Genomic DNA, 24,766 nt, shown 5'->3' with positions numbered 1-24,766 from the left:
TCGCTTTCTTTGATGTTCTTATCATGTTCGCCCCATCTAATACGCATGCTCCGGCCGGTTTGTCCAATATATTCCATCCCGCAATTGCATTCAATTCTATACACCCCTTTTTGTTCATCAGGGTTATCCCGAATTTTTACCCCCCTCTTATAATCCGTGAAATGCTTTTCAATATTTCTAGGTGCTCTCGTCCCGCATTTCACACCATACTTTTTCACTGTTTTTTCAATTTTCTCAGTGAGCCCTTTACAGTACGGTATCCCAACATAGTTAACTTTACTATCCAATCCTCCCTCCTCTTTTTCCTCCTTTTCTAATCTGCTATCAGAATCGGGGTTCCCCTTTGAAATATTCTTCCTTGCTCTCCTAGCTAACACGTTCATTTCATATTCGGAAAATCCATTCTTCATTCCTACCTCTATTATCCACGATATTTCTTTTTCTTTTTCTACGGCATTATTGCATAACCTCTCAGCCCTTATGAAAAAGTTTAAATAAACATTCGATTTGACCCTACTTGAATGTTCCGATGCCTTATTAATATAAAGACTGCCTGCCAGGGGTTTGTGAAACACCCCTGTCTTTATCCCCTTTTCAGTTTTAGTAATACTTAGGTCCAGGTAGTTGTTATTACCTTCCACCGAATTCTCCCTAGTGAAGCTTATTCTGTCCTCTTCGGTGGAAGGTAATAACAACTACCTGGACCTAAGTATTACTAAAACTGAAAAGGGGATAAAGACAGGGGTGTTTCACAAACCCCTGGCAGGCAGTCTTTATATTAATAAGGCATCGGAACATTCAAGTAGGGTCAAATCGAATGTTTATTTAAACTTTTTCATAAGGGCTGAGAGGTTATGCAATAATGCCGTAGAAAAAGAAAAAGAAATATCGTGGATAATAGAGGTAGGAATGAAGAATGGATTTTCCGAATATGAAATGAACGTGTTAGCTAGGAGAGCAAGGAAGAATATTTCAAAGGGGAACCCCGATTCTGATAGCAGATTAGAAAAGGAGGAAAAAGAGGAGGGAGGATTGGATAGTAAAGTTAACTATGTTGGGATACCGTACTGTAAAGGGCTCACTGAGAAAATTGAAAAAACAGTGAAAAAGTATGGTGTGAAATGCGGGACGAGAGCACCTAGAAATATTGAAAAGCATTTCACGGATTATAAGAGGGGGGTAAAAATTCGGGATAACCCTGATGAACAAAAAGGGGTGTATAGAATTGAATGCAATTGCGGGATGGAATATATTGGACAAACCGGCCGGAGCATGCGTATTAGATGGGGCGAACATGATAAGAACATCAAAGAAAGCGATCCGAAAACGGGGCTTGCAGAGCATATAATAAACAGTGGGCATAGAATAATAAAAAGAGAGGTTGTCAAAAAAAGTAACAGTAAATTGGATAGGAACGTGTACGAAACGGCATTGATATGCGCGGGACACAGAAATAAACTGAACCGGGACGAGGGCAATTTAGATGACGTATGGATTAGCTTTTTTAAAAAGTGGGACAATTTGAATAATAAAAGGGCCCCGATGGGCTTCCATGTCACATCGGAAGTAAGGAAAGCAGCCGAGGTGGAACGGGAATTTTCCTTGGATTGGTGACGAGGGGAAGAAAAAGAGAGGGGAGGGATCTATCGTGGGAGGGGAAGTACCACTCCGCTGCACGGTGCCATCTGCCCGCTCGCTTCACCTTGACAGGGAGTTTAGGCTCTCAACGGCCACTCCAGTTTACCGTAGCGGTGGTTTTACATGTTTTATTGTGAGTTTTAAGGGGTTTTTAGCAAAGTGGTTTTAATTCTGTATAGGTCAAGCACTATGAAGCATTTTTAACCCGATCCTTTTACCCAGTATCCTTACATGACACTTCTCTGACATGGCTTGATATTCCGAGCTGAAAACGACAACCTGAGGAAGGAAGCAGTAAAGCTTCCGAAACGTCGTCCACGTAAGAATACATACTCACTTGCGTAAGTAGACCAATTTGAATGCTCTAACGTATTTTTGTTTATAGATAGTGAGTAACACGCACGTAACCAATATGTTACATACATACAGGCTATATAACTCAGTGTTTGATGTGGAAATTACTAGTTGGGGAGATGCTTTGCAAAAATTTCACTAGCTGGGGATATCACTTCGAGCACTGATATAGCACCAATCAAAAAAATATAATTAAAATTTATAATGTCTTGAACAACTCTGAACTGTTACAATTTTCAAATATTGGCAGTAATATTGCTTTTGGTATTGGTTCAGCCCTAATAATTGTACACAACCATGGATTTATAAAACTAATCAACTGATAGTCTAACTTGTGCAACTTTCTAATAAATAATAGAGGTTAGTTTCTGATGAATTTTATAAACAACACGGAAATGAATTATATATAGAGGAACTTCAATTTAAATTTTTCAGGGAACCAAGATGAAAAACTTTAAAAGGTTGGAAAATATAAAATCTGTTCATCTCACCCATAAATGTAAAATCAAGGTTCCACTATATTTAACTGTAATTTACATTTAACTATATTTAAGTGGAATTCTCCCTCACAAAATATTCTTTCCCCTGCTTGCACATTTAGTTTTTCTGGAACAAAGGTGACTCAATGACCTTGATACCATCCAGAAGGTGGTTGCTAGAGGTTAAAGTATGATTTAAGTCTACTTTGTGATCAGATAAGTTAATTGCAGCTGTACCCACAGTTCAAAGTGGGATCCAAATCATTATGCAATGTGCCTCACAGAGAATTAAACCTGAGACCCCTGGAATACCAAATGCAGAAAACAACTTATGAGTAAATTTAGGGAAACAGGGTATGTTCTTGATAAGAAGCGAAGGGTAAAATGGTGTGTGCTTTATGAGAAACTAGACGATTTTGAAATACAATCAAAAATCCCTTTGGCACCTTGCACAAGAAACAGACATTTGCATGGCATCTGCAAGGCAATCTACGAAGCTTTTAAACCTGAAGCCATACATTAGAAGAATTGAAAGAAAATATCAGGAGTGTAATTGAAGCAATTTCGGAAGAGGAACTGATACATGTTGGTGAAAATTTCCTTAAAAAATGCCGTAAATGTGTGGAAGCAAGAGGACATCATTTCCAACACCTCATGTAACAAGGTACGTGCTCATTCTAATTTTAACTGTCTGTGGAATTGTACGGGCGTATTTCAATACATAGTTAGCAGTTTCATTTATGTGAATGTTTGCCAGCAAACTGGATGCTACGGGCTCTCGCTGCCTGGTGTAATAGCCACTGCTCAGCAGAAGACTCGGTCATGAAGACACTGTAGAATACTTAAAAAATCAAGCAATAAAAAAAACACACACACTGACCTGTAATATTTACGACCACCTTCATCTATAACAAGGCTGCCAACCCATTTTATTTCATGATCTTCCTTCTGCAATTTAATATTTTCTGGAGTAGGTTGCCAAGGAAAACCCTTATCATCCTCATGCAATCTTTTCTTACCATCCTCTTCGTTATCAGACACTTCAGCACCATCCCCAATGGTAAAGTTTGAACATCTAGAAATACAGTAATATAATACTTATAATAAAAATAAGCATTTGTTTTTACAAGCATAAAGTACATTTACATGACCTGCAAGAAAAATTAGATAGTTTGTTTTTTCCTTTATTTTTTTACATTTTGAAAGTCACCAAGCACTACATTTTACCCTTAAATTTATTACACATTACAGATCACCTACTGATATAAGATATATGAAGTGTTAAGTGCAGTGGTTTGGTCAGTAGGACTGATCTAAATGTTCTGTACGTAAAGTTATCTCAGCATGTGTGATGTGTTATCCAGTGGGTGAGGTTATCTGTTCCCCTAAGTCTCTCATTAAACTGTGGATTATAGTTTAAAAAAAAAAAAAAATGAAATGTATAAGAATTTCTGAATCATAACTATTAATTTTGGGGCAGCTGATGTATCGGTATTGGTCGCTACCAGCGGTAAGTGAGGAGGATCCAGTTAGAATTTATTCACATATACTGGTTCATAATCCTAGTGTTTGGATATTTTGCAAGGTCTGCAAAAATTCCATGCTACACTTTCGTTAAGTTCAATTATCATGAAAAATTTTGCAAAATGCAGTTATAATTTACTTTGTACTAGTGTTGTGTGAAAAAAAAAGACAACAGCTTTTTCAATATTCTGATGTAAATCTTGAATAGTTTAAAGCAAAACTCTGGTAAACTGCTGCATATAATTGCAGTGGAATACTTATATATTATATTAATAAATGTTGTGAACAACTCTTACAATTGTATTGGTATTGGATTAAAGCAATATCGGCTCAGCTCTAATTACTATTATGGGGAACCCCATAATACAATTTCTGGAAAATTCAACCAACTCCCCAAATTTTGAAGGGCCATTCATGAAAACTGCGAGGGCTCTCAGATAACCACAGCCATGTACTCTAGGAATAAATGTTTCCAGACAAATGGAATCACGTTTCGCTGCAAAGAATGAGACATCAAGCACATCTTCGGAATCTTCTTCAATGGAACTTGCACAGTATTGCAATTGCTTGGTTGGCTACTTTGTTTCAGTCCTTGTACCAATATTATTTTGTACACAAAGAGCTGCAGTTGTTGCCATTCTCTTCTATCTATCCACAGCACACACCACAACCAAGTCTTGTGTTGATCAGCTAAGTAAATTTTTATTATGGCTTTGTTTGCATATAATAATTTAAACTGCTATAATCTGAATGCTGTACAAGACAAAATATGCACTGCTAGTGACTTAATACGACATATGTTTATGAAAAGAATTCGTAATGTACCTTCAGAGTTTCCTTGTTGACAATGTTCCCACACTGATGAGTGCCTCACATTTTATCAATTCTAATATGTATCCCTGAACAGAGGACCTGAGGAAAGTACTTGCTATAAGTGTGGAAATATTTGTATATTTATTTACCCTCCACAGAGACAAATCTCCAATTAAAGGCAGTATCATCATATTACTGACCCACTCACAGACATATTCACCCCTTATCCAGCAAACAAGAAAAACTATTTTAGCCCAAATATGAATTTTTCTATGGTATTTAGATGTGTTCTAAATTTGACTGGCACCCTAGAAAATATTGCCACACTCATATCTCCCGAACAATTTTTTCTTGTGCCATCACTATACAAAACCCAAGTCACTGATCTGCATAGGAAGAGACATTCCTCTGTGCATGCATTAAAGTGCACACGCTCCATCTTCAAAGTCAAGGGCGAAGGGCAAACAAAGGAACCTGTCACATACTTTGATTGTGTTCAAACTTTACGGAAAGCAGCATAGGTTTGGCAACAGTGTGCTTGTTATCAGACCATAGGGCAGAAAGCATGACAGATTTCACAGAAAGCCTGACAGATTTCAACTTGATGGGATGGAAGACGTAAGAAGTTATCTTTTTTCCCCTTCCTGTTGGTCAAGGACAGTGTGACAAATGCAAATTGCGTGCACTCACTCCGCCTTGCCTTTTCTCTCCCTCCTCTCACATGCAAAGCCTATCTGCCAGAAGTTCGAGGCTGCTTGGTGAATAAAACTGCTTAAAAAAAAGGAGAAATCTCACAGCCAACTGAAGTCTTCTACCAACTTTTATGGCATTGGCACAGTTGAGAAAATGTATGAGTGGTAAACATAAGATTGAGGTCAATATCCTATTATTTAACAGGACCTGGATGACTAAACGTATTAAGCAGAATAATATAAAATGCACGAATGTGAAACTGGGGTTTCACAATATAGAAATTTTACATAAATACATAATTAAAGTATAAGTAAAAGAGGAAACAGGAAACACTCACCAGACACAGGAAAAATTCAAATCGTTGCAGCCGCATCTTCAGGTGTAGAAACAAAGTGTCTGCAGTCACATTATCGATCCATCCTTGTTGCCAAGTTCACATGCTTTGTTCCTACACCTGAAGATGTGGCTCACGGGTCCGAAAATTTGATTTTTTCCTGTCTGGTGAGTCTTTCCTCCTTGTTAGGGATGGGACCGATTAATCGGTACTCTATCAGTATCGGCCGATATAGGCATATCAGTGTATCGGTAAAATTACAGATTATTTTACCGATCCGATATATCGTTAAATATCTGATAATTTAGTGCAAAATTCTGTCATTTTGTCGTAATTTTTATGGATAATCTCCATGCCCTAGTTTCTAAAAAAGTAAATGTATAAATATGCAATTTCTTTTTCACTGCAGTCACCTTGAAACACACATTTATTAAGCTGGTCAATGAACCTTCAGGTTCTTCTTTAGGATCGGTAAATTTTATATCGGTACTTAATCGGTATCGGCCAAAATTTCATATCGGCAAATCCCTAATTTTTGTAATTCAATAAATATTCAATTTTTACTTCTCTGACATTAATTTCCTTGCCAGGACAGTTCTTTTTATACACATTTTAGCAGTCTTACTACATGTAAACTAGATTATGAATATTTGCTGTTGTGTATCTGATTTTATAGTGTCTTTTAACAATCATGTAATAGCAATAACAATATTAATTAATTAATTATAAGCACCTATATCATTATCATTATTTCTGAGAGACTTGGTTCGGAGCACCCCACAAATTATATTATATTGTGCCTGGTGATGTGACTTAGTAACTTATTATTTTATACTGGAATTATGCAGGTATCAGTATCGGCATTGGTACAAATCAATCAGGGTATCGGCTCAGCCCTAGTATCAACCAACATGAATAAATAGAGAAAGATACTAACTCTCGTTTATCACAAGCCTGTTTACTCTTCCCACTGCCTCCAAACTTTACCATACCACGACATGCAGTGCAACTTCCACAATCCGGTTGCTGACAATTATCACATTTTCCGCAACGTTTACGCTTAGGTCCCTGAAAAAAAAAATAAACACATTTCACCACTAAAAATAACATACAGGATTTTAAAAAAAATCATACCCAAGTTGATACTTCCTGCTCAAAGCAAGTACTGCTTGCTTTTTTTTCTATCATGTCTAGAGGTACATATTTTTGGTAAATAAAAAAGCAAAATTTCAGTTTAAAAAGTGAGTCAATTTCGGGTTCAAAAGCGGTAAATAAAATAAAATATCGGTGTTATAGCGGTGAATAATCACATAAAAAATGCTACATAAAATGACATTTTGGTTGTAAAATTGTGAATATAATCCTGAATTTGATTTAAAAACTACACTTACTACACAGAATTAACATTTCACTTCTAATAGCCCATTTATGTAGTTATCCGAGTATTAAGTTTATTTCTGTGTAAAGGAGTTAATTTTTGTTTCTCCAATATTAACAGCAGAATTAATCAATTTTCCGGGAATTGCATAACTCTAAGGATAATTCAGACTTCAGAAGGTGTCGCGTCGGTGAATAAACCCTAAATTTCGTGTTTAAGAGTTAATTTCGCTTTTTGCAGTTCGTTTCGTATTATTTCGTGACAAAACATGGTCACAAAATGCATCTCACACCTTTCAAAAACATGAAACATTAACACTACAATGCGTTTTTTCAAATTTCGTTTTTTCGTCAAAAACGAAATATGCATGCCCCTAATCATGTCTAACAAAATAATGATTTAATGCTTTGCTGATGTTTATAAAATAGAGTATACAGTGATAGCACAATATTAGTGCTGAACTCAAATGTTAAAGAGCTTCTCATTTAACAAATGCTTTTTCTTACATATTTTTGGTCTTGCACCCTACGCCAAATGGTAAAATTGTTTGCCCCACCCCCTCCTTTTTTTAGTGAATGATGTTACAGGAGGGACATGTGGAAATCATACTGTTGTGTCGACATGAAGGTTACTCCACTAAGATGTTGTCAGCCAGTTCATCAATGGCATCACCAAATACTATTATCACCACTAGACCTCGGATTTTTAGGTTCTAAAAAATGTGCTTTTAGGTTCCTAAAAATCCTGAAATAGGTTCCAAAATACGTAAAGTGGTACAAAATTCCTGAAAACTGCTGATTAGATACATTCGTTTACATTACATCATTTTCAAAACTATCCACAAATTATTGAAATACTGTGCTTTTGCTGTTAGCAAGTTACTTGTTGATATGGAAAATGAATTACGTATGTTTATTATCTGCACAATATCAGGGTGGCTACTCACTTGAAATTCCTGGGAATTATTCGTGAATGATTGGCTCCAGGAATTATGCGTGAATTTTGGTAAAACATGAAAAATGTACAAGCGGATGTTTTCTCTATTTCAATTTTTTTTCTCCGTAGATGTGAAAAATTGCAAATTTTATTAATCCAAATCCCATTAAATTTATACATATTTATAAATGCTCTGAGGCAAGTATCTCTCAGTTTAGCTTTTATTTTTATTTTTATTAAGGAGGAAAGAGAAAGCTGTATGGAAAATCCGTTTACTTTGTTATGTCTGATAGACACTGCTTGCCTGGATACGTTACAAAATAGCTTTCCCAGACAAGGGTTAAAGCAAGTGAAGTTAAACAGTTTTCACTCTAAAAACTTGAGGTTTTTAAACTCTTTAACCTAAATAAAAGAACATAAAGTGGTAAATCCAATGTAACTATAACTTGATTACGAGACACAATACAAGGGGATTGAAATAGGAAGGGCTACCTTTGGAGCTACCAATGTAAATTAGAAAACATGGTGTTTTTGTATTATTCCACATAAATGTGCAGTAAACACCACATATATCACCTGGATTTCTACATTACCTTGATTTCGATTTCTACGTCTTCATGACCATCAATTTGGTCCCGAAAAAACTCTTCAAAAACATTCTTCACAAGAGGTGTAGTGGTAGCTTTACTCCATGTTGGTTTCTTTTCAATTTTCAAATCTTTCCTACTTTGGCGACTCACAGCTCGTCTGAAACACAAAAAGAAAAACTTTACACCTTTTTCTCTAATCATATTTTCTAATAATATGTTCTCTCTCTTTGTTTTAGTGTGTTACAAGACCCAAATTATTGTGTAGTGGACCTTATTGCAATTGCCTGTGTTATCACATTAATCACATATTAATGTTAAAAAGACATGTAAGTAACTGTCCCTCAAGTATCAAATTCTTGCTCAAAGGGGCACTATTATGTTTGTGCTTCAACAGTGTACAAGACAGTACTAAGTTATTTAAATGTGCCTTTTACTCAAAACTGACTTGAATGGAGTTACGCCACTTGTGCCCTGAACCTCCCAAATGTTGATTCAATTGAAACAGATTTTTCTAATTACAATATTGGTATTAACTCCTAAAAAAAAACAATCCCAAATACACACTTTCAATTTTACTAACCTCTTCCCCAGGGAAACAGAACATAAGTCCACTAAATTTTCCATGCAGGGAGCAATAATAAGCTGATCATCTTCATCCCCTGCTGCCAAGTCAAAGTTATAAACCTGGTCACAAATGAACTGTGCATGCCTTAAAAGAAGATCTTCTGATAAACTGGATATTCCTTTGGGAGGCACGGTGGTCTGCAAGGATAAAACAAAAAAAGTATACATACAACTGATGGTAACATCTCTTAGAAATTAAGGGCCTCCCCATGGCGCAGTGGTAGCGTCATTGCCTTGTAATCAAGGGGTCCCGGGTTCGATACCCGGTGGAGGCACAAGTGGTTCGGATTCCACTTTAAACTGTAGGTCCTGTCCCGATTAGCCTTACTGTGCATAAAGTGGACTTAAAACACCAACTCAAACCAACCCAACTCTTAGAAATTAACTGTGACAAACAGAGTACAGGGTCTTTCAAAAGTCCCAGGACACCCTTTTCTCTCTGAACCCGATGTGGTAATGGCATATCCAACTTCACCTGTGTACATCGGGGTAAGGGGTATATGTGTAAGGGTGCTTCCGGGATATAGCTGCCATATTGGATCTAGGTAGAATTTGGTACAATATTGGTATAATCTCCTAATAAAAACCCAATCCCAAATACACACTTTCAAAACACATTAGAATTCTTTAAGAAATGCAATGCTGTAATTAGTTTTGTCACAGCTGTAATAGCACGAGTTATTGACACGGTATGTCCTAGAGGATGTGCTCATTGTGGTTCCCATCGTGCCGAACATACTCTTCGAGGCGTGAGATCCACTCTGCATGGACCTGCATGAGCATCTGTGGGGGTACTTGATCACAGGCCCGGATGATGTGATAGTGAAGGTGGTGTTGGTTGTGAATTTTCTCTGACTAAACCCCAAAGAAAACCATCCAGGGTAGTGATGTCGTGAGATCTTAGTTGTTATTCAACGGGACCACACCAGCCAACAAACAGAAGATATGGCAACTTTCAGTGTCATAAGTCATAACTTTTGTACCGTTACAGCTATCACAAACTAATTACAGCATTGCATTTCTGAGAAATTCTAATGTGTTTTGATACCCCACATGACCCCCATGCTATTTGAAAAATTTGGCCTTGATCCAATATGGCGGTCATGTCCTGGAAGCACCCTCACACATGGGCCCGCCCCTTAGCCCGATAATCCCAGGTGAAGTTGCATCTGAAATTAGAGCATCCATTTCAGAGAAAAAAAGGGTGTCCTGGAACTTTTGAATCACCCTGTATATAAATGAACCAAATCCGAAACTCATTATTCATGAATTTGTAGCATCTCATAATATTATTAATTGTGTACCCTTTTCAAGTATGGAACCATTTTGGAGGGTGCAAAGCAAAAGCTGAATAATTAGTAGAGCAGAAAATTACTCCACACTCTAAATGTATGGATGGGGCAGATTAACCTGTACTCTATTGGTCTTGGTTGATACAAGCATATCAGCAAAACTACTGATAATTTTACTGATCAAACATATCTATAAATAAACAGTAATTCAATGAAAAATTCTGACACTATATTATTATTTGTATGTACACAAAGATATACTTCATATGCCCGTGCATCGTAAAGTGAATTCTTCAACACAAATTTAATTTTTCAAAGATAAAATCATGCAATAATCTGACTACATATATTAATTAAGAAGATGAACCATTCTTGTGTCCTTCAAGGAACATTTGCAATTATATATCGGATCGGTAGAATACTGGTTATCAGAATTAGTAAATTTGATAGTGAAACTTTATCAGATTGTCCCAAATTTTAAAATATAGGAAAGAAATCATTTTTTTATTAAAACTCTTCTTGTAGAAATTGTGAATATCAAAAATGACATCACTGTGGCATTATTCTTAATCAAGTTCATTAGCTAAGAATTGATGATGATGATGATGATTTAATGCTTTAAGTCAACTTTATGCACAGTAAGGCTAATTGGGACTGGACCTACAGTTTAAAGTGGGATCCCTTAGCTAAGAATTGATATTTAATGATAAATTATACAATTCATACATGTATTCTGCTTATATTCAGAAATGTGGAACTTCCATAGCTAGAAAAACATCATCATACTTTTGTGGATTTATTACATGTATATAAGAAGCAGCACATTTAAATTGGCTCACCATTAGATCACTGTCCATTTTGGTTATTTTATGCAGTTTTCTAATAGAAAATTACTCAATGAACTTGAAATATGCTAGTACATGTGAATATTAGAACTACACAGTGGAACTTTGATTTTACCTTGTCCCCAGCTTTATATCCTACATAGTCTCCACAAAATCTTATAATCAAGGTTCCACTGAATTATAAAAGAAAAATATCTGAAAATATCTTACATGAAGTTTATTAAGCAAATCTTCATAACTGGCCCTGGGTTCCTCTAATAAATATTCTATCACCACTTTATTCATGTACACTTTCTCTCTAATAGAGTCCATAAAAGGTGCATAGTCCTCACTGGGTTCCATGAGAAAGTACTCTGCATAGCCTGTTTGCAAGCCCAAGAGAGCTTTCTCTCCACCATCGAAGCCTGATACAAACCATTCATTGATGGGACCTAAGTCCTTCACTGGAATACCACCTAGAAAATGGCAGAAAAATAGCCGTAAAATTCAAATACTATTTAAACAAAGCACTGCATGGAGGGAAAATAAATATTTTGTAAAAGTTGTTTAAATAAAATGGAACATTTTTGTTTGCTGCAAGAAATATTTGCTCATAGTGTTGGCAACATTTAATGTATTAACAACACTGTCATTTGTAAAAACTTGGATTGATACAAAGGGTTGCAACATGCAGTTGTTGTTATGTCATTTTATAAACATAGTGACTATAAGGTTGCTGTTGTCACTTGATAATTATTCCTGATTACTTCCTGTCTATGGGCACCTGAAAAGGAAAGTTTGCAAGTTGGCCACAGACGACTGAGGACATAAAAAAAAAGAACATTCACATGGAAATCAGCATCATTCCTGTTGATATGTTGGAAAATGTCATGGTTGAAATCCTCGAGCTGTTTGGGTGTGAATGTTAGCAAAATGTTCGGTCACCTGCCAAACATGATATTCAAAACATGAAGTTGACGTTGGTTCTTTCACAAAAGGCAATGTTCATGTGTAAGGTTACAATTATTGTGTTTGTAGTGTTATTTCATTAAACAGGGCTCTCTTTTGTTGCATTTAAAAATGTCAATTTCTATTGAAATACCCTGTATTTGTATTTTCCTCATTTGGCATTGCTCTTCTGCCACTTTCGGCTAATTGTTATGAGAATGACTGCTGTTTGAATGAAATTGATAATGGGATACTAAAAAAAAACATGACCACTTCAAGACTTGAACCTGTGATCAATGGTGAGTAAGTGCTCGATAATTCTCGCAGACATATTTCCTCGGAGTTCTCACTCATTTTGAAAAAGCAATTCCTTGGCTATTCCAGATTTTCCAGGCAATTTTGAAATAACTTTCCAGACCATTTTGTAGTGCTAAAACCAAATTTTAAGCATTAAAATTAAACTGCAGAAGTTTACTATTTCACATTGTTTAAAATTCATGAACAGACAACTATACAAACATTTTTATATGCAATATCTCTTAAGAAGTTGGTTTTATGGAAAAAGTAATTTATTTTCCTTTCTAAAATGCCAAAGTACAAAAGGAGTACTGATTTTCACAACTTTTCCAAGATTTTACATATTTTAAAATTTACTGACTTTTCTGCTTTTCAGAATTTTCAGGTCAGTGAGAACAATGTTTATGATTGAACTTTAATTTGGAACTAGGTGGATGCTGGTGCAAAACAGAAATATAGAAACAGCAAATATGTAAAGACAATGTAAGCTGACAGCATTTAATAAGTTATGAATTTACCTGTCCAAGATACCATGTGAACTAAATAAAATGGGTGAGAGTTTCTATTCAGTATAGTTATCAACACTTTTGCCTTTGATGTAGGTTCCATTCTTATGAGAATCCAATTTTCACATTTGAGAGAGTATTCTGCAAAAGACATGTAGCCATACAGGGTCCTGCTCATTTTGGCAAAGCAAATTTCCTGACTTTTCCAGGTAATTTATAAATAAATATAATGCTTTAAGATGCAAATCACAGGTTTTAAGTTTCAAACTGTAATTGATATTAAAGAAAACAAAGTTTATTACTATTATTAAGTTTAGTTATTTACTTTTGTTCAAAATAAATAAACAAAAGTGAACCATAAAGATATTTTTATGTAGAATAATTCCCTTCAAGAACATAGTTCAGGAAAGAAAAAGTGAATTATATTTTCATTCCCAAATCTTTACAAGCAAAAATCCTTCATTTTCCCTGGCTTTTCAAGGTTTTTGGATGCATTTTGAGAATTTCCTCACTTTTCCATGATTTTTTTATTCACATGATAATTTGTCTGATTTTTCCAGGATTTCCAGGTCAGTTGGAAAGCTGCTACAAATCAGATGACTTATAACGTGAATTCATTCTTACCTTCTGGTTCTGGATTTTCTTCGAATATTGCTTTCATGTATCCAGAAATATACAGCAAGACATTCCTCTCCAAAAGGCCAGAATCAATTGGACACAAGTGGCCCTCCTTATCATAGATACTGTGAAATAAAAGAGTGTGATAAAAATTGGAATTGCTTTCTGTGTCTTTAGAAATGACACTTTCGACACTGACATATCCAGACATCACATGAAACCCACCTATAGTGGAACCTCGATTATACAGTTGCAGAACCATATCGTTCAAGAACTTATAATGTTCTTGTAAAATATAAGATCTAGAGATGTTAAATAAGGTTGGCTATATCATACATCTTATTATATAATTCAGTATATTTGCAAATTCTGCAACTTGCTCTTTAAAAAATTTAAAAGAAATCACACATTCTTCACTTACCCAATAAATTACAATTTGTAAAATTGGATGTCTTATTATACACACTGGTTCTACAGTATTTTATTTTTAAACTGGCCCTCACTGCCAGCTATATCTAGGCAATGTTACCTTACCCCCTTCGTCTTGCCTTGCTAAACTATCACACAGTGTAGCCATTCTAATGATTTTCGCCAAATCTGGTAATTATGAGTAGAGAAAATATCTAAAAGAATAGGTTTCAAAATTTGTGTTAGGTCTTGAAATTTGCATATACATCTATAAAAAAAAAAGTCTTCAATATATGCTCCTATCACGAAAGCAAATTTATGAACGAAGACAAAAGTTTAATGGCATATCTTCACCGACAGATAAACATTGACATACTCACTGAATGGTGGCATCTGAGGTGAATTAAGAAGTTAGATACTTTGTGAGGGGAAACAAAACGTGTGCAAACCTACATGCAAATAAATGACTAAAAGAAATATAAATGTTTTCATTTGACTTCCTTTCTTTAATGTATTTGTGTTTTTCTTATTTTGTGTTAATTTTCTGCCACTTTTGACAAATTGCAAAGATGAAAGTGTATGATGATAATGGTTAATGTTAATCATTAGAAACATGTATTTGCAATAGTTATAAAAAGATTCAAATATTGGTACAAAAAAGACTGAATTTCGCTACATAAAATGAAATTTCAGTGGTATTATGGCGAATAAAATATAAAATTTGATTTTAAAGAATTTACACTAATTACAGAAAATAAAAATTTCCATCCTATGTATATTCATATGTGAGGCTCAGGGATTACACAGTTTATTGAATTTTAAAGAAGTCAACTCATAATTTGACATAAATATAATCAATATTCTGAGTATTTTGCAGTTACAGAATAATCCAGGCTCAGAAAAAGGTCTTACACAATATTTCATGACAAAATGCCATTTTGAATTTACCCTTAAATAATCATGACAGCAGATAATTGCAGATTTCGTTTTCCATTAGGAACTAAATATGCACATGTAACTATTACTCATTTATTAATAAATGTAACTGTAGCAGAATACAAGGAAACCATTGCTAAGCCACTGAAATCACTGAAGCCACACTGATGTCCTCAGTGAGGAGAGAAAACAGGTGTTACCTTAAACCATCTAACTTAGAGTTTTAACAGTTCTATTATAGTATTGATGAAACTATCATTAGACAATACCATATAAGAGAAGAGAGAGGCAGAAAAAAAGTCTTATTACCTAAAATATGTTAACTTTTGTTGAGGTCTCATATCATGCTCATTGATTTCATCCTCTTTGCCTGTGAAGAGGGACATTCTGGAGTCTGTCAGGGCAATAATTTCTTCCTGTGCATTTGGTGGATGGCCTTGGTATATGCGAAGATCAGGGCTGTCCAAAATCTGACGACATACATGACAGCGATCTGGAATTTTCCTTGCCTTTGGACCCTGCGGTTGAACACTGAAATCAATGCAAAAAGTAATTTCAGAAAATTCACAGGATGTAACAGTTCTAATTCACTTAATATTGTAAATCAAAATAAATTACAGTGGAACCTCGATTTTACGTTTCAGGGAACCGACATTAAAAACTTACAATGTGTGGAAATGTAAAGTCCAGGAATTTTTTTTTGTACTATTCTGCTTATTAGGACCATGAAGATTGAGTGCATAGAGCAGAAAAATGTAAAATCAGGATTCCACTGTATCAATAATGAATACCATAAAATAGTGGAAACTGGAAATCCAAATTTACATTTTATTGTATTAACATTTAAAATTCATGGGTTTGGAATAGTAAAATATTACAATTGTTTCCCATTCCTTTTAAACTTTCATCCTTGCATGTTTGGGTCTTTAGTACAAGCACCTTGAGTGCTGTATGCATTGTATGCAAAGAGAACATTAAATTGATCAACAATTTTTTCAACAATAATTTTAGAAATATTAGTGTTATAGCAAAGAGAGCCAGACTGGCTCACTAGAACACAAGAAAAGATCGCAGTGCACACACTGTCTCTCATAGGGCAAAAAAAAAAGTTCTTCCTATTACCTCAAACTAACACATTTAAATGTTAGATGCCCCTACCTCTTCCTTACATTAATCAACTCTTGATTGTCAATGATATTAAGCTCTTCAAGTTTGTTGCTTTAAAAATATCAAGGCATAAGATTGACCATGATAATTAGGCTATAAATGACATGCAAAAAACAAAAACCGTCATTAATTTGACAATAATAATAATCATCATAATTAGGGCTGAGCCAATACCGATAGTATCCGTATCAGAAAGTATCAGCCAAAATTTATTTACTGATATTGGCCCATTGCATTTTAGTCTTTCAGAGGATCTGCAAAAATGCTGCACGGCATATTGTTGAATTCTAATTATCCTGGAAACTGTGGAAAATTCGAAGTTTCTTTTCATTTTGTGTGATATTTTGTATGTTCACTGACGATCTAAATAAATGTTTGTTTCCAGGTGAATGCAATGCAAAAAAAGTTGCAAATTTAGAAACTTACTTTTTCAAAATGTAGAGCATGGAGATTATCCATAAAAATTATAACAAAATGGCAGAATTTTACACTAAATTATAAGATATTTATAGATATGGTAATTTTACCAATAAATTGATATGCCTATATCAGCCAATATCGATAGGGTACCGATTAATCTGTCCCATCCCTAAGAAGCGACACTTATCACTTGAAAAGAAACAGACTATCAGGGATTTTATTGATTAAACATACATGGATTTTTCAGATGATGCTGATCAACTGTGAAAAAGGCAGTTTCCTTTGCAAATTTTACATTTGTTTTAAGCCTTTAGGCCACAATGGAGCAACATCCCCAGGTTTTATCTTACCTCTCCTTGCATTCCCTTTTGCTTCTTTCAACTCTCTTCTTCTTCTTGTGAATGTGTTCATCCTCTGCATCATCTTCATTGCTTTGGAAACCACTAATCTCCTTCTTCTGTTGTTTTGCAAACATGGTCGTTATTGTTTGTTGCTGTGCTCCACTTCCAGGTAATCCATTTTTTTCACCACAACTTCCAGCAGGTGTAGGCTCTGAAAGAACAATAAAAGGCACAAAGTGCATAAAAAATAACAACAGAAAAGCTTCTTCAAATTACCCACTTAGTAAATATAAAATGGAATCTCGATTTTCTGTTTTTCAGGGGACCAAAATAAGATAGGAGCATGAAGACTGAATGTATAATGCAGGAACGTGGAATCAGGGTTTCACTGTAGCGGGTTATCCATATGGGTATGGATAAAATAAAACATTAATAGAAACTTAAATGTGATAGTAGGAAAATTTTCGTCTTGGTGTTTTTGTGCGTGAAACATGGGAGTTTTGCTGTAGTGTGTTGGCAACAATGAAGTTTGAACTGATTCGTTCTTGTCAATAATTGTTGCAATAAAGTGTATGGACCATTTTTCTTTTCTGAGAACACAATACATCATATTCCTTAGACACGTTGCAGTTGTTTCTTCTGCCCCAACTCCAACAAGACAACAACTTGAACATTGTGTTTCAATTACATGGTGCACTCTCTCACTGGGCACAAGTGGTTCGTGATTTTCTTGACCAACATTTCAATCGTCGTTGGTGTGGCCAATTGATTGGCCTCCCAAATCCCCAATTTAACCCCTCCAGACTTCTTCGTCTGGGGTTTCGTTGAAGACACTGTCTATTCACAGAAACCCACAGACATTGATGATTTGAAACTCAAAATCACACAGGCTTTCGACAGAATCACCCCAGAGATGTTACACCAGACGTGGAATGAATTGAATCACCGTTATGAGTTGTGCAGAGTTCGGAATGGAGGCCATGTAGAAAACTGAAAACTGTACCAAACTGTTAGTAGTTTATAAAAATAAAAACTCCCACCTTTCAGTCTTTTGTATACAATATTTCAGGTAATTACATTTGACAAAAAAAAAAAAAAAAAAAGAAGCTACTTCCAATCTACCAATGCTATTCAAAGAGAGAATTCTCGGAGTGTTAGTGACAATGGTTCTACATTAAACTAAATATTCTGCATACAATATTATTTATACATTATTAGAGGCATGCATACCATATTTACGCATGTATAGTGCACGTGCATGTATAATGTGCATCCTAGTGTTTGATGGGTAAAAGTTACAAAAAATTATATCTCGTATATAATGTGCAGTAAAATCCAGTTTCAAGAAATGGCTTTCTTAGTTGTAGGTCGTAAACCTGTTGCTATGCTGATCAAGAGTGAATAACATCATACCAATTCAATGACTCACCTGTACCAAAATAAGTACCTCCAGACCAGGCACGGTTGGCTGTATAGCGCAAATGTGCAGTGAACCCACAGTAATATATAAAATAAACAATAACTGAGATGTTCATAAGCGTAGAGTGGCAAATTCTCTTGCTGAGAAGGAAAAACCACGGGCCACAGCCACTCAGCTCCCCTCCAGTTGTTTCGTGCAAAGTCTCCGCTGAACCTCTGCAAGGCAACTATAACCAACCAAAGGTTGGGTATACATCCCCAATACATACAGGCAGCACTCCACTCCAACCAAAGTACAAGGCCAATTCAATTCAGGTAGAATTAATAGGAATAGACATTCCCAGATATGTTAAGATTAACAGAAATTAGGCCTAATTAGTAAAAGTATGATATAACATCGAAATATTAAGTAATTAATAAGCCCCAGACCAAAATTCATTGGTTATAAAAAAAAAAACCTTTTCTTTTTAGGTAGAATTCAGAGAGCACATGTTACTTTTCATGACATTTTTTATTAACACACATATTTTCAGGATAACATTTGTGCAAGCACAAATTAACTTGCTTTCCCTGAAAATAACTCCAAGTCACAATTATATGTGCAAACAAACCACAAAAACATCAAAAAATCGATGTTTTTGGACAAAAGACAATCGGTCTCACAGCACCAGAGCCATCTGGTGAGAGTCAGTGGAACTAGCCCTGACTAGACTGCCATCTATTGGGCTTCTCAAGGTACTTGATGAAGGCAAGTAACCCAAGGTGCTGTGGACCAATCAGATGGCCTCATGGGCGTGGCTACCAGACAATGAGTCTGAGATAGCTTTTAACATGAGAGGAAGCCATCTTGACTTCACTTCTTGCTAACAGTTGGTACAGTTAACATCGCTCCAAGTTTTGGGCCAGAGTAGGCCAGTGGAGAGAGGACAATGGAGTCACCATTGTATTCCAACATGTGAAATATCTAATAAGTGCTTGGGAATAGTCCTGTAGTGTATAATATGGACGAATTACAGCACTTGAAGTGCCTTAAAGTGCATGGAACCAATATCCATGAAAATTCTGAAATTCTCAAAACCACATGGTGAGGACAATGAGCCTTCAGGAAACCATGATGCTTTGTATCCAAAGACATCCATAATTAATCGGCACATCCTTTGTGATATAGCTCCCTGAAACAGTTCATTTGCAAGACAATACCCATATGTCTTAAGATACCGCTATATTTTTAGTGTAAATTCACAGAAAATCTCCCCATTTATAGTTGGAGTGAAAAGTGTTTGTTTCAAGGCCCATGTGTGATGAGGTGGAAGCAGAAGATGTAAGTACAATGCTTTTGTTACCCATTTTGTTGGTTCCAATTGTAAAAACAATCTTATAAGTTTGTGCAGTGCTTGTATATAAGTAAATGTGATAATTCCCAGAATATTAAATGTGTCTTTCCAACATCTTGATTTATCAATTCATATTTGGGCGGGTAAGTCCGGGAAGCGTACTTCTCGCTCTGGAATAACTAGGCTGAAAGTCCCTATGATAAACCAGCAATCATTCCTCGGAATGGATGCTGGTCTACTGGGGACATCCTCCATGTTAATGATCACTGGAGGACAGCGTAGAGCTGCACGGGGATGGGTGCGTCCAGGTTGCACAGCAGAGTAGTTTCCTAGGTTCAATCAAGCCCAGAGTCGGTGAGTAGGTTAGGTTAACCTATCCTATTGTTCGGCAACGTAACTTGGAGGCACGTATCCCTGGACCAGCTGCGTAGACGAAGCCATTCGACTCCCGAATCTATCGTCTGTCTTTTTGTCTCTCGCGCGGATCGCAAGATTATGAGACTCAATACCGGCACTCCCCAAATATGAATACCAGATCAAGGTCGCTGGAACGGCCAGCAGGTCGTGGGTTCCCACCCAACGGTAGTGCAAGTACCATGAATAACCCCCAATTTGACCTCATTGTAGCAATGCTCCAGGAGCAAGCGAAAGTCTCTGAAAGCGTTAATCAGAAACTTGATGTTCAGGGTAAGGAATTTGCCAAGGCATCGGCGGAAGTAAATAGGAAACTTGAAGCCGTAAGGACGGAATTCCAGGCCAGACTGGACTCCATCCACAATGCCACCACGAAGACCTCAGAATTGTTAACCAAGCAAGTAGCGACCAACACCAATAGAATTAACCAAATAGAGATCCAATGTAATGACTTAGAGTTAAGGTTAGAAAGGGATTTTACACAAGTGTCAGGCCAGATTTCGCAACTGAGGGAACTCGTTGGCGAAGTGCAAGGCGGTGACAATCAGACCACCACAGCTCAAATTCTAGGGAGGTTAGATGCCCTAGAAAATATATGCAGAGAGCTCACTTGCAGTGACCACATGGTCACGATCGAGAACAGGGTTCTCGAGCAAGTGAGGAAGGAAATGCCGAACTGTCAGGCGGAAGGCCGCAGCTCGCATGTATGCATTTCCGAGGGCCAAGTCACTGAGCAGCGCACCTCCTCACAACAAAGGGTTGGTGAGGAGCAGCTGCCAGCAGAACAAAGGTCTGACGATGCAAGCCTGATGAGGATTCTTGCTTGCCTGGAGGGGATGGAGAGACGAATTACTCAGTCCACCCTGCCACTTACGTCAGCCACCAAGCCCGTCTCACCTGCACGGAATGTGTCTGTCCACCAGGCCTTGTACCAAGCCAAACGACGACCTAAGGGTTACGAAAGCTCTGACCAGAGTAGTGGCTGTGTGTCTCCCGCTAACAAGTACCACCCACTTGGTAACTCCCCGGAATCCAATTCCGAAAGCTCGGACGCCGAAGTCCGCAGCCAGAGGAAGAGGAAGAACCGGAGGAGGAACAAGAGCAAACCTAGGGTTAGGTTTGCTGATCTGAAACAGCTCCCAACCTTTAACGGGCAGGGGAACAGGCTGGCCTCCGATTTTGTGCAGGAGCTTGAGAGAGATCTCACTCTCCTGGAGGTAGATTTGGCCGATGCCCTCCAAATAATCTCGTTCTGTCTACGGGACGAGGCAGGGCAGTGGTACGAGAGGAACGAACGAAAGTTCAAGTCCTACTCGGATTTCAAAAGGCAGTTCCTCTCATATTTCCAAGGGGATGGGTGGAGAGCTTCTTCCCTTGCGAAGGCTCTCAACGAAAGGTACAACCAATCCCAGCACAGATCAGTGCACAAATATTTCTGGCGACAAGCCAAAATGATTAGGCTTGCGTTGCCAGAAATCGCCGACAACCAGGTTTTCACCCACGTTGTGCAACAGCTGCCGCGCAGCTTGAAGGACCAGTTAATCCTGGCTCCCTTCGTCTCTCTTCAGGAGGTGGCCAACTCCATACTTCGGTATGAGAGTGTGCAAGTGCCACAATATCCTGAGAGGGAAGTTGCAAGGCCAGCACGACCCAATTACGGGTAAACCATGACTCGCATTAACCGGACCTATGTGAGTCGTGGTCAGGGTGAAGCGAGCGGTTCGTCCAAAAAGGAGGACGCTCACATGTGCAAATCTGCGAGGGGCTCCCGGCCTAAGGAGTACCCAAACAGAAAGGTGGACCGGAGAAAGGGTGGAACGTCCCAGCGTAAGAGTTCCGCCAGCTCACACGGGTCTTCCGAGCATCTCGCTGAGGTGCATCCAAATGTGCACAACCAGGGAAACTAGGTAGGCAACGTCCTGACGTGGGGAAGGGCGATGCCAAACCTAAACCTATCCCACAATGTTCAGATTCATGCAAGCACACTCCACTGATAAATCAATATCAGGCAGTAGGTGACTCAATGTTGTCACGTCTTGCGCAAAGAAAATTCGGGTATCCTGTCCAAAGAGACAGTGATGGTAATTACCACATCGGACTTTGCATATCTGGACAAACCTCAGCGCAGTTGCTCAGTGCTTTGAGAAGGGAAAAGTGTGTTTATAAAAATGTGTTATTAATGGTATCCACAAATGATATGCTCCGAGGAAAGGACACCAACCAGGTGTTCCGGAACCTCCAGGATATCATTTACACCCTAAAGAGGAAAGGTGCTCAGAAGGTCATTGTTCTGACTCCTCCACCAGTTCCCAGGTTAGCCAATGAGAACCGACACAGGTTCTGGGCCATGTATGACTCATTGATTGCAAAAATATTATCCCTTGATGATAATAGCAATGTAAGGGTTCTGGATTCCTCATCGAAATTTGTGCACAAGGGCCAAGAAATGAACATGTCGCTGTTCGAAGAAACCATGGGTTACGGTCAAAACATGAGACCTGACCTGGTTCACTTCAGCCCACGAGGTATGGATACCATACTCAACGCACTCGATGAGGTAAAATGGTTCACCAAACCAGGTCACACACCCAAGGGTAGACAAATGGAATCTCAACAGAGCGAGATGAATGCCATTCTGCCCTATGAGCAACCCTCGGGAAACTAGCCTGTGCTATTCTCGCTGGGGGTGATGGTGGCCAGGGTGTAACAATTCCTACTCGGTTAGTAAGCATGGAATTTAATAGTGAGGAAACTCATTGATATATGTTTTGTACATTTTCACTTCCTCAAAGAATCATAGTAGACAATGGTCCCCAGTTAGGGCCAAGCAATTCACTCAGGAACCCAATTAGGGAACACTTTCATATTCCTACAGGTGAACAAACCGAATGGGATCAGCAATTGTTCATGGCTGTATCCCGGACGGCCGAAAGGCGAAACAAAGCCAACAATAAAGTAAATGAATCACAGCAAAACAGAACTGTGATCAAAGTGTATGACTTAGTTTTTCTTAAATCCCATCTCCAAAGCAAAGCTCTAGAGGGACAGACCCACAAATTGTTCCACACCTTCTTCGGTCCATTAGTTTGTAGTGATCAGGTGACAGATAACATATTTAATCTTGTTCATTGTGTTAGCGGTAAGAGCCTACCCAACCAACATGTGAATAACATGAAGTTGTGGAGGTGTAGCTATAAGGTGTATAGTCATTACATTGAGAAGCTCAGACTACTACATCCGGTGTTAGCATCGAGAGTACCTCAAAGAAGTTAATTCAAGCCAAGGGGCCTCTGAATTCAACGAGGACTCAACCTCAATCCCGACGGGGTGCAGCCGTTTCCCTACGACTTGCTTAGTCTGTTGGTAAGACGAGTAACTGCCCACAAATGGCTCCACCCTCGTACCCTTGTGATACTTCCCCATGGAAACTGTAGATGTCTGCTCGTCAGCTCTACGTTTCTTCCTAAACCCGATATCAGTAGGACCTAGGAGAGAAGTACGCGACGGTACGGCTCCTGCGCTATAGTATTAGTTGCATAAGAGGTATTGGTATCCCTCTAGCGCATCCAGGGTAAGACGCACGGATAGGAGTGTACAACAGGTACAAGATGAGGAGAAAAAGCTACACATTTTTCGAACACTAGTATTAATATATGTTAAAGGTCAGAGGTTTTGTGGATGAGGTTCTGTCTGGTCTGTGACATTCGCCCATTTGTACATAGGGTAGAAAAATTTATGTCAAGATCGTGTAAGGGATTATTTTATCATTGTATGCAAAAGTCAATTTCATTGTTGTATACAAAAGCCTATTTCATTGTTGTGTACAAAAGTATTATTTCATTGTTGTATACAAAAGTATTATTTCAGTATTATATGCCAAGGCAATTTCATTGTAAAGGGTAATTTCATTATTGTCGACCAGGGCCATTTCTTTGTTGGACACAAAAGTGAGTCCAACCATCATATAGAGATTTATTTCCCTATGAGTGCAAATCTATGCTAGATCACTCACTACCAATCAAGCAAAATATTGTTTAGCAATCATTGGGTATTTGCACTACCGATGGGTTGGGTTCGACCAAACCAGGGTTAGCAGTAATAGAAATATGCGAGCACCCCCAAACATATAGGGTTGTTTATGAGGAACAACCCAAAAACCAACAAGGGTAAGGTCAAAGCCTGCGTGTGAAGTGGGGCCAGTGAGTACATCACTCCAACTCCCCCTCAGTGTCACCACAAAACCCCGGAGCAAACACACCAAAGTGCATGGTGTCATAGGCAGCAGCAGACCCCCAAGCATATTATACCAGGAACTAGAGACAATCTTTTCAGCGTTCCAGCAATATGGGGAAGCAGGGAGTGTGTCAGGGGTTCGTAATCGAACATTGACATCCAGAAACGAACCACCATGACAATCCTACAGACTTCACAAAATGAGTGCATTCCACAGATTGTACACAATCCCAATGGGCAGCCAGG

General features: G+C 37.7%; 1 protein-coding gene across 1 annotated transcript in view; it reads right to left on the bottom strand.

Moving 5' to 3' along the window:
- The window catches only part of LOC146000963 (DNA (cytosine-5)-methyltransferase 1.S-like), a 126,812-nt gene that overhangs the window by 89,766 nt on the left and 12,280 nt on the right, over window positions 1–24,766 (bottom strand). Inside the window, exons 3-10 of the mRNA XM_083138410.1 lie at window positions 17,130–17,331; window positions 15,502–15,723; window positions 13,855–13,973; window positions 11,711–11,955; window positions 9,320–9,501; window positions 8,743–8,896; window positions 6,773–6,903; window positions 3,352–3,546 (exon numbers count right to left, since the gene is read on the bottom strand). Coding sequence (XP_082994536.1) covers window positions 3,352–3,546; window positions 6,773–6,903; window positions 8,743–8,896; window positions 9,320–9,501; window positions 11,711–11,955; window positions 13,855–13,973; window positions 15,502–15,723; window positions 17,130–17,331 — 1,450 coding nt within the window. The remainder of the gene's footprint in view (window positions 1–3,351; window positions 3,547–6,772; window positions 6,904–8,742; window positions 8,897–9,319; window positions 9,502–11,710; window positions 11,956–13,854; window positions 13,974–15,501; window positions 15,724–17,129; window positions 17,332–24,766) is intronic.

The sequence above is a fragment of the Lepisma saccharinum genome, chromosome 1 (assembly GCF_977018435.1).
Source record: "Lepisma saccharinum chromosome 1, izLepSacc3.1, whole genome shotgun sequence".
In the NCBI taxonomy this organism is placed as follows: Eukaryota; Metazoa; Arthropoda; class Insecta; order Zygentoma; family Lepismatidae; genus Lepisma; species Lepisma saccharinum.
This window is presented reverse-complemented; position numbering and strand designations above follow the sequence as displayed.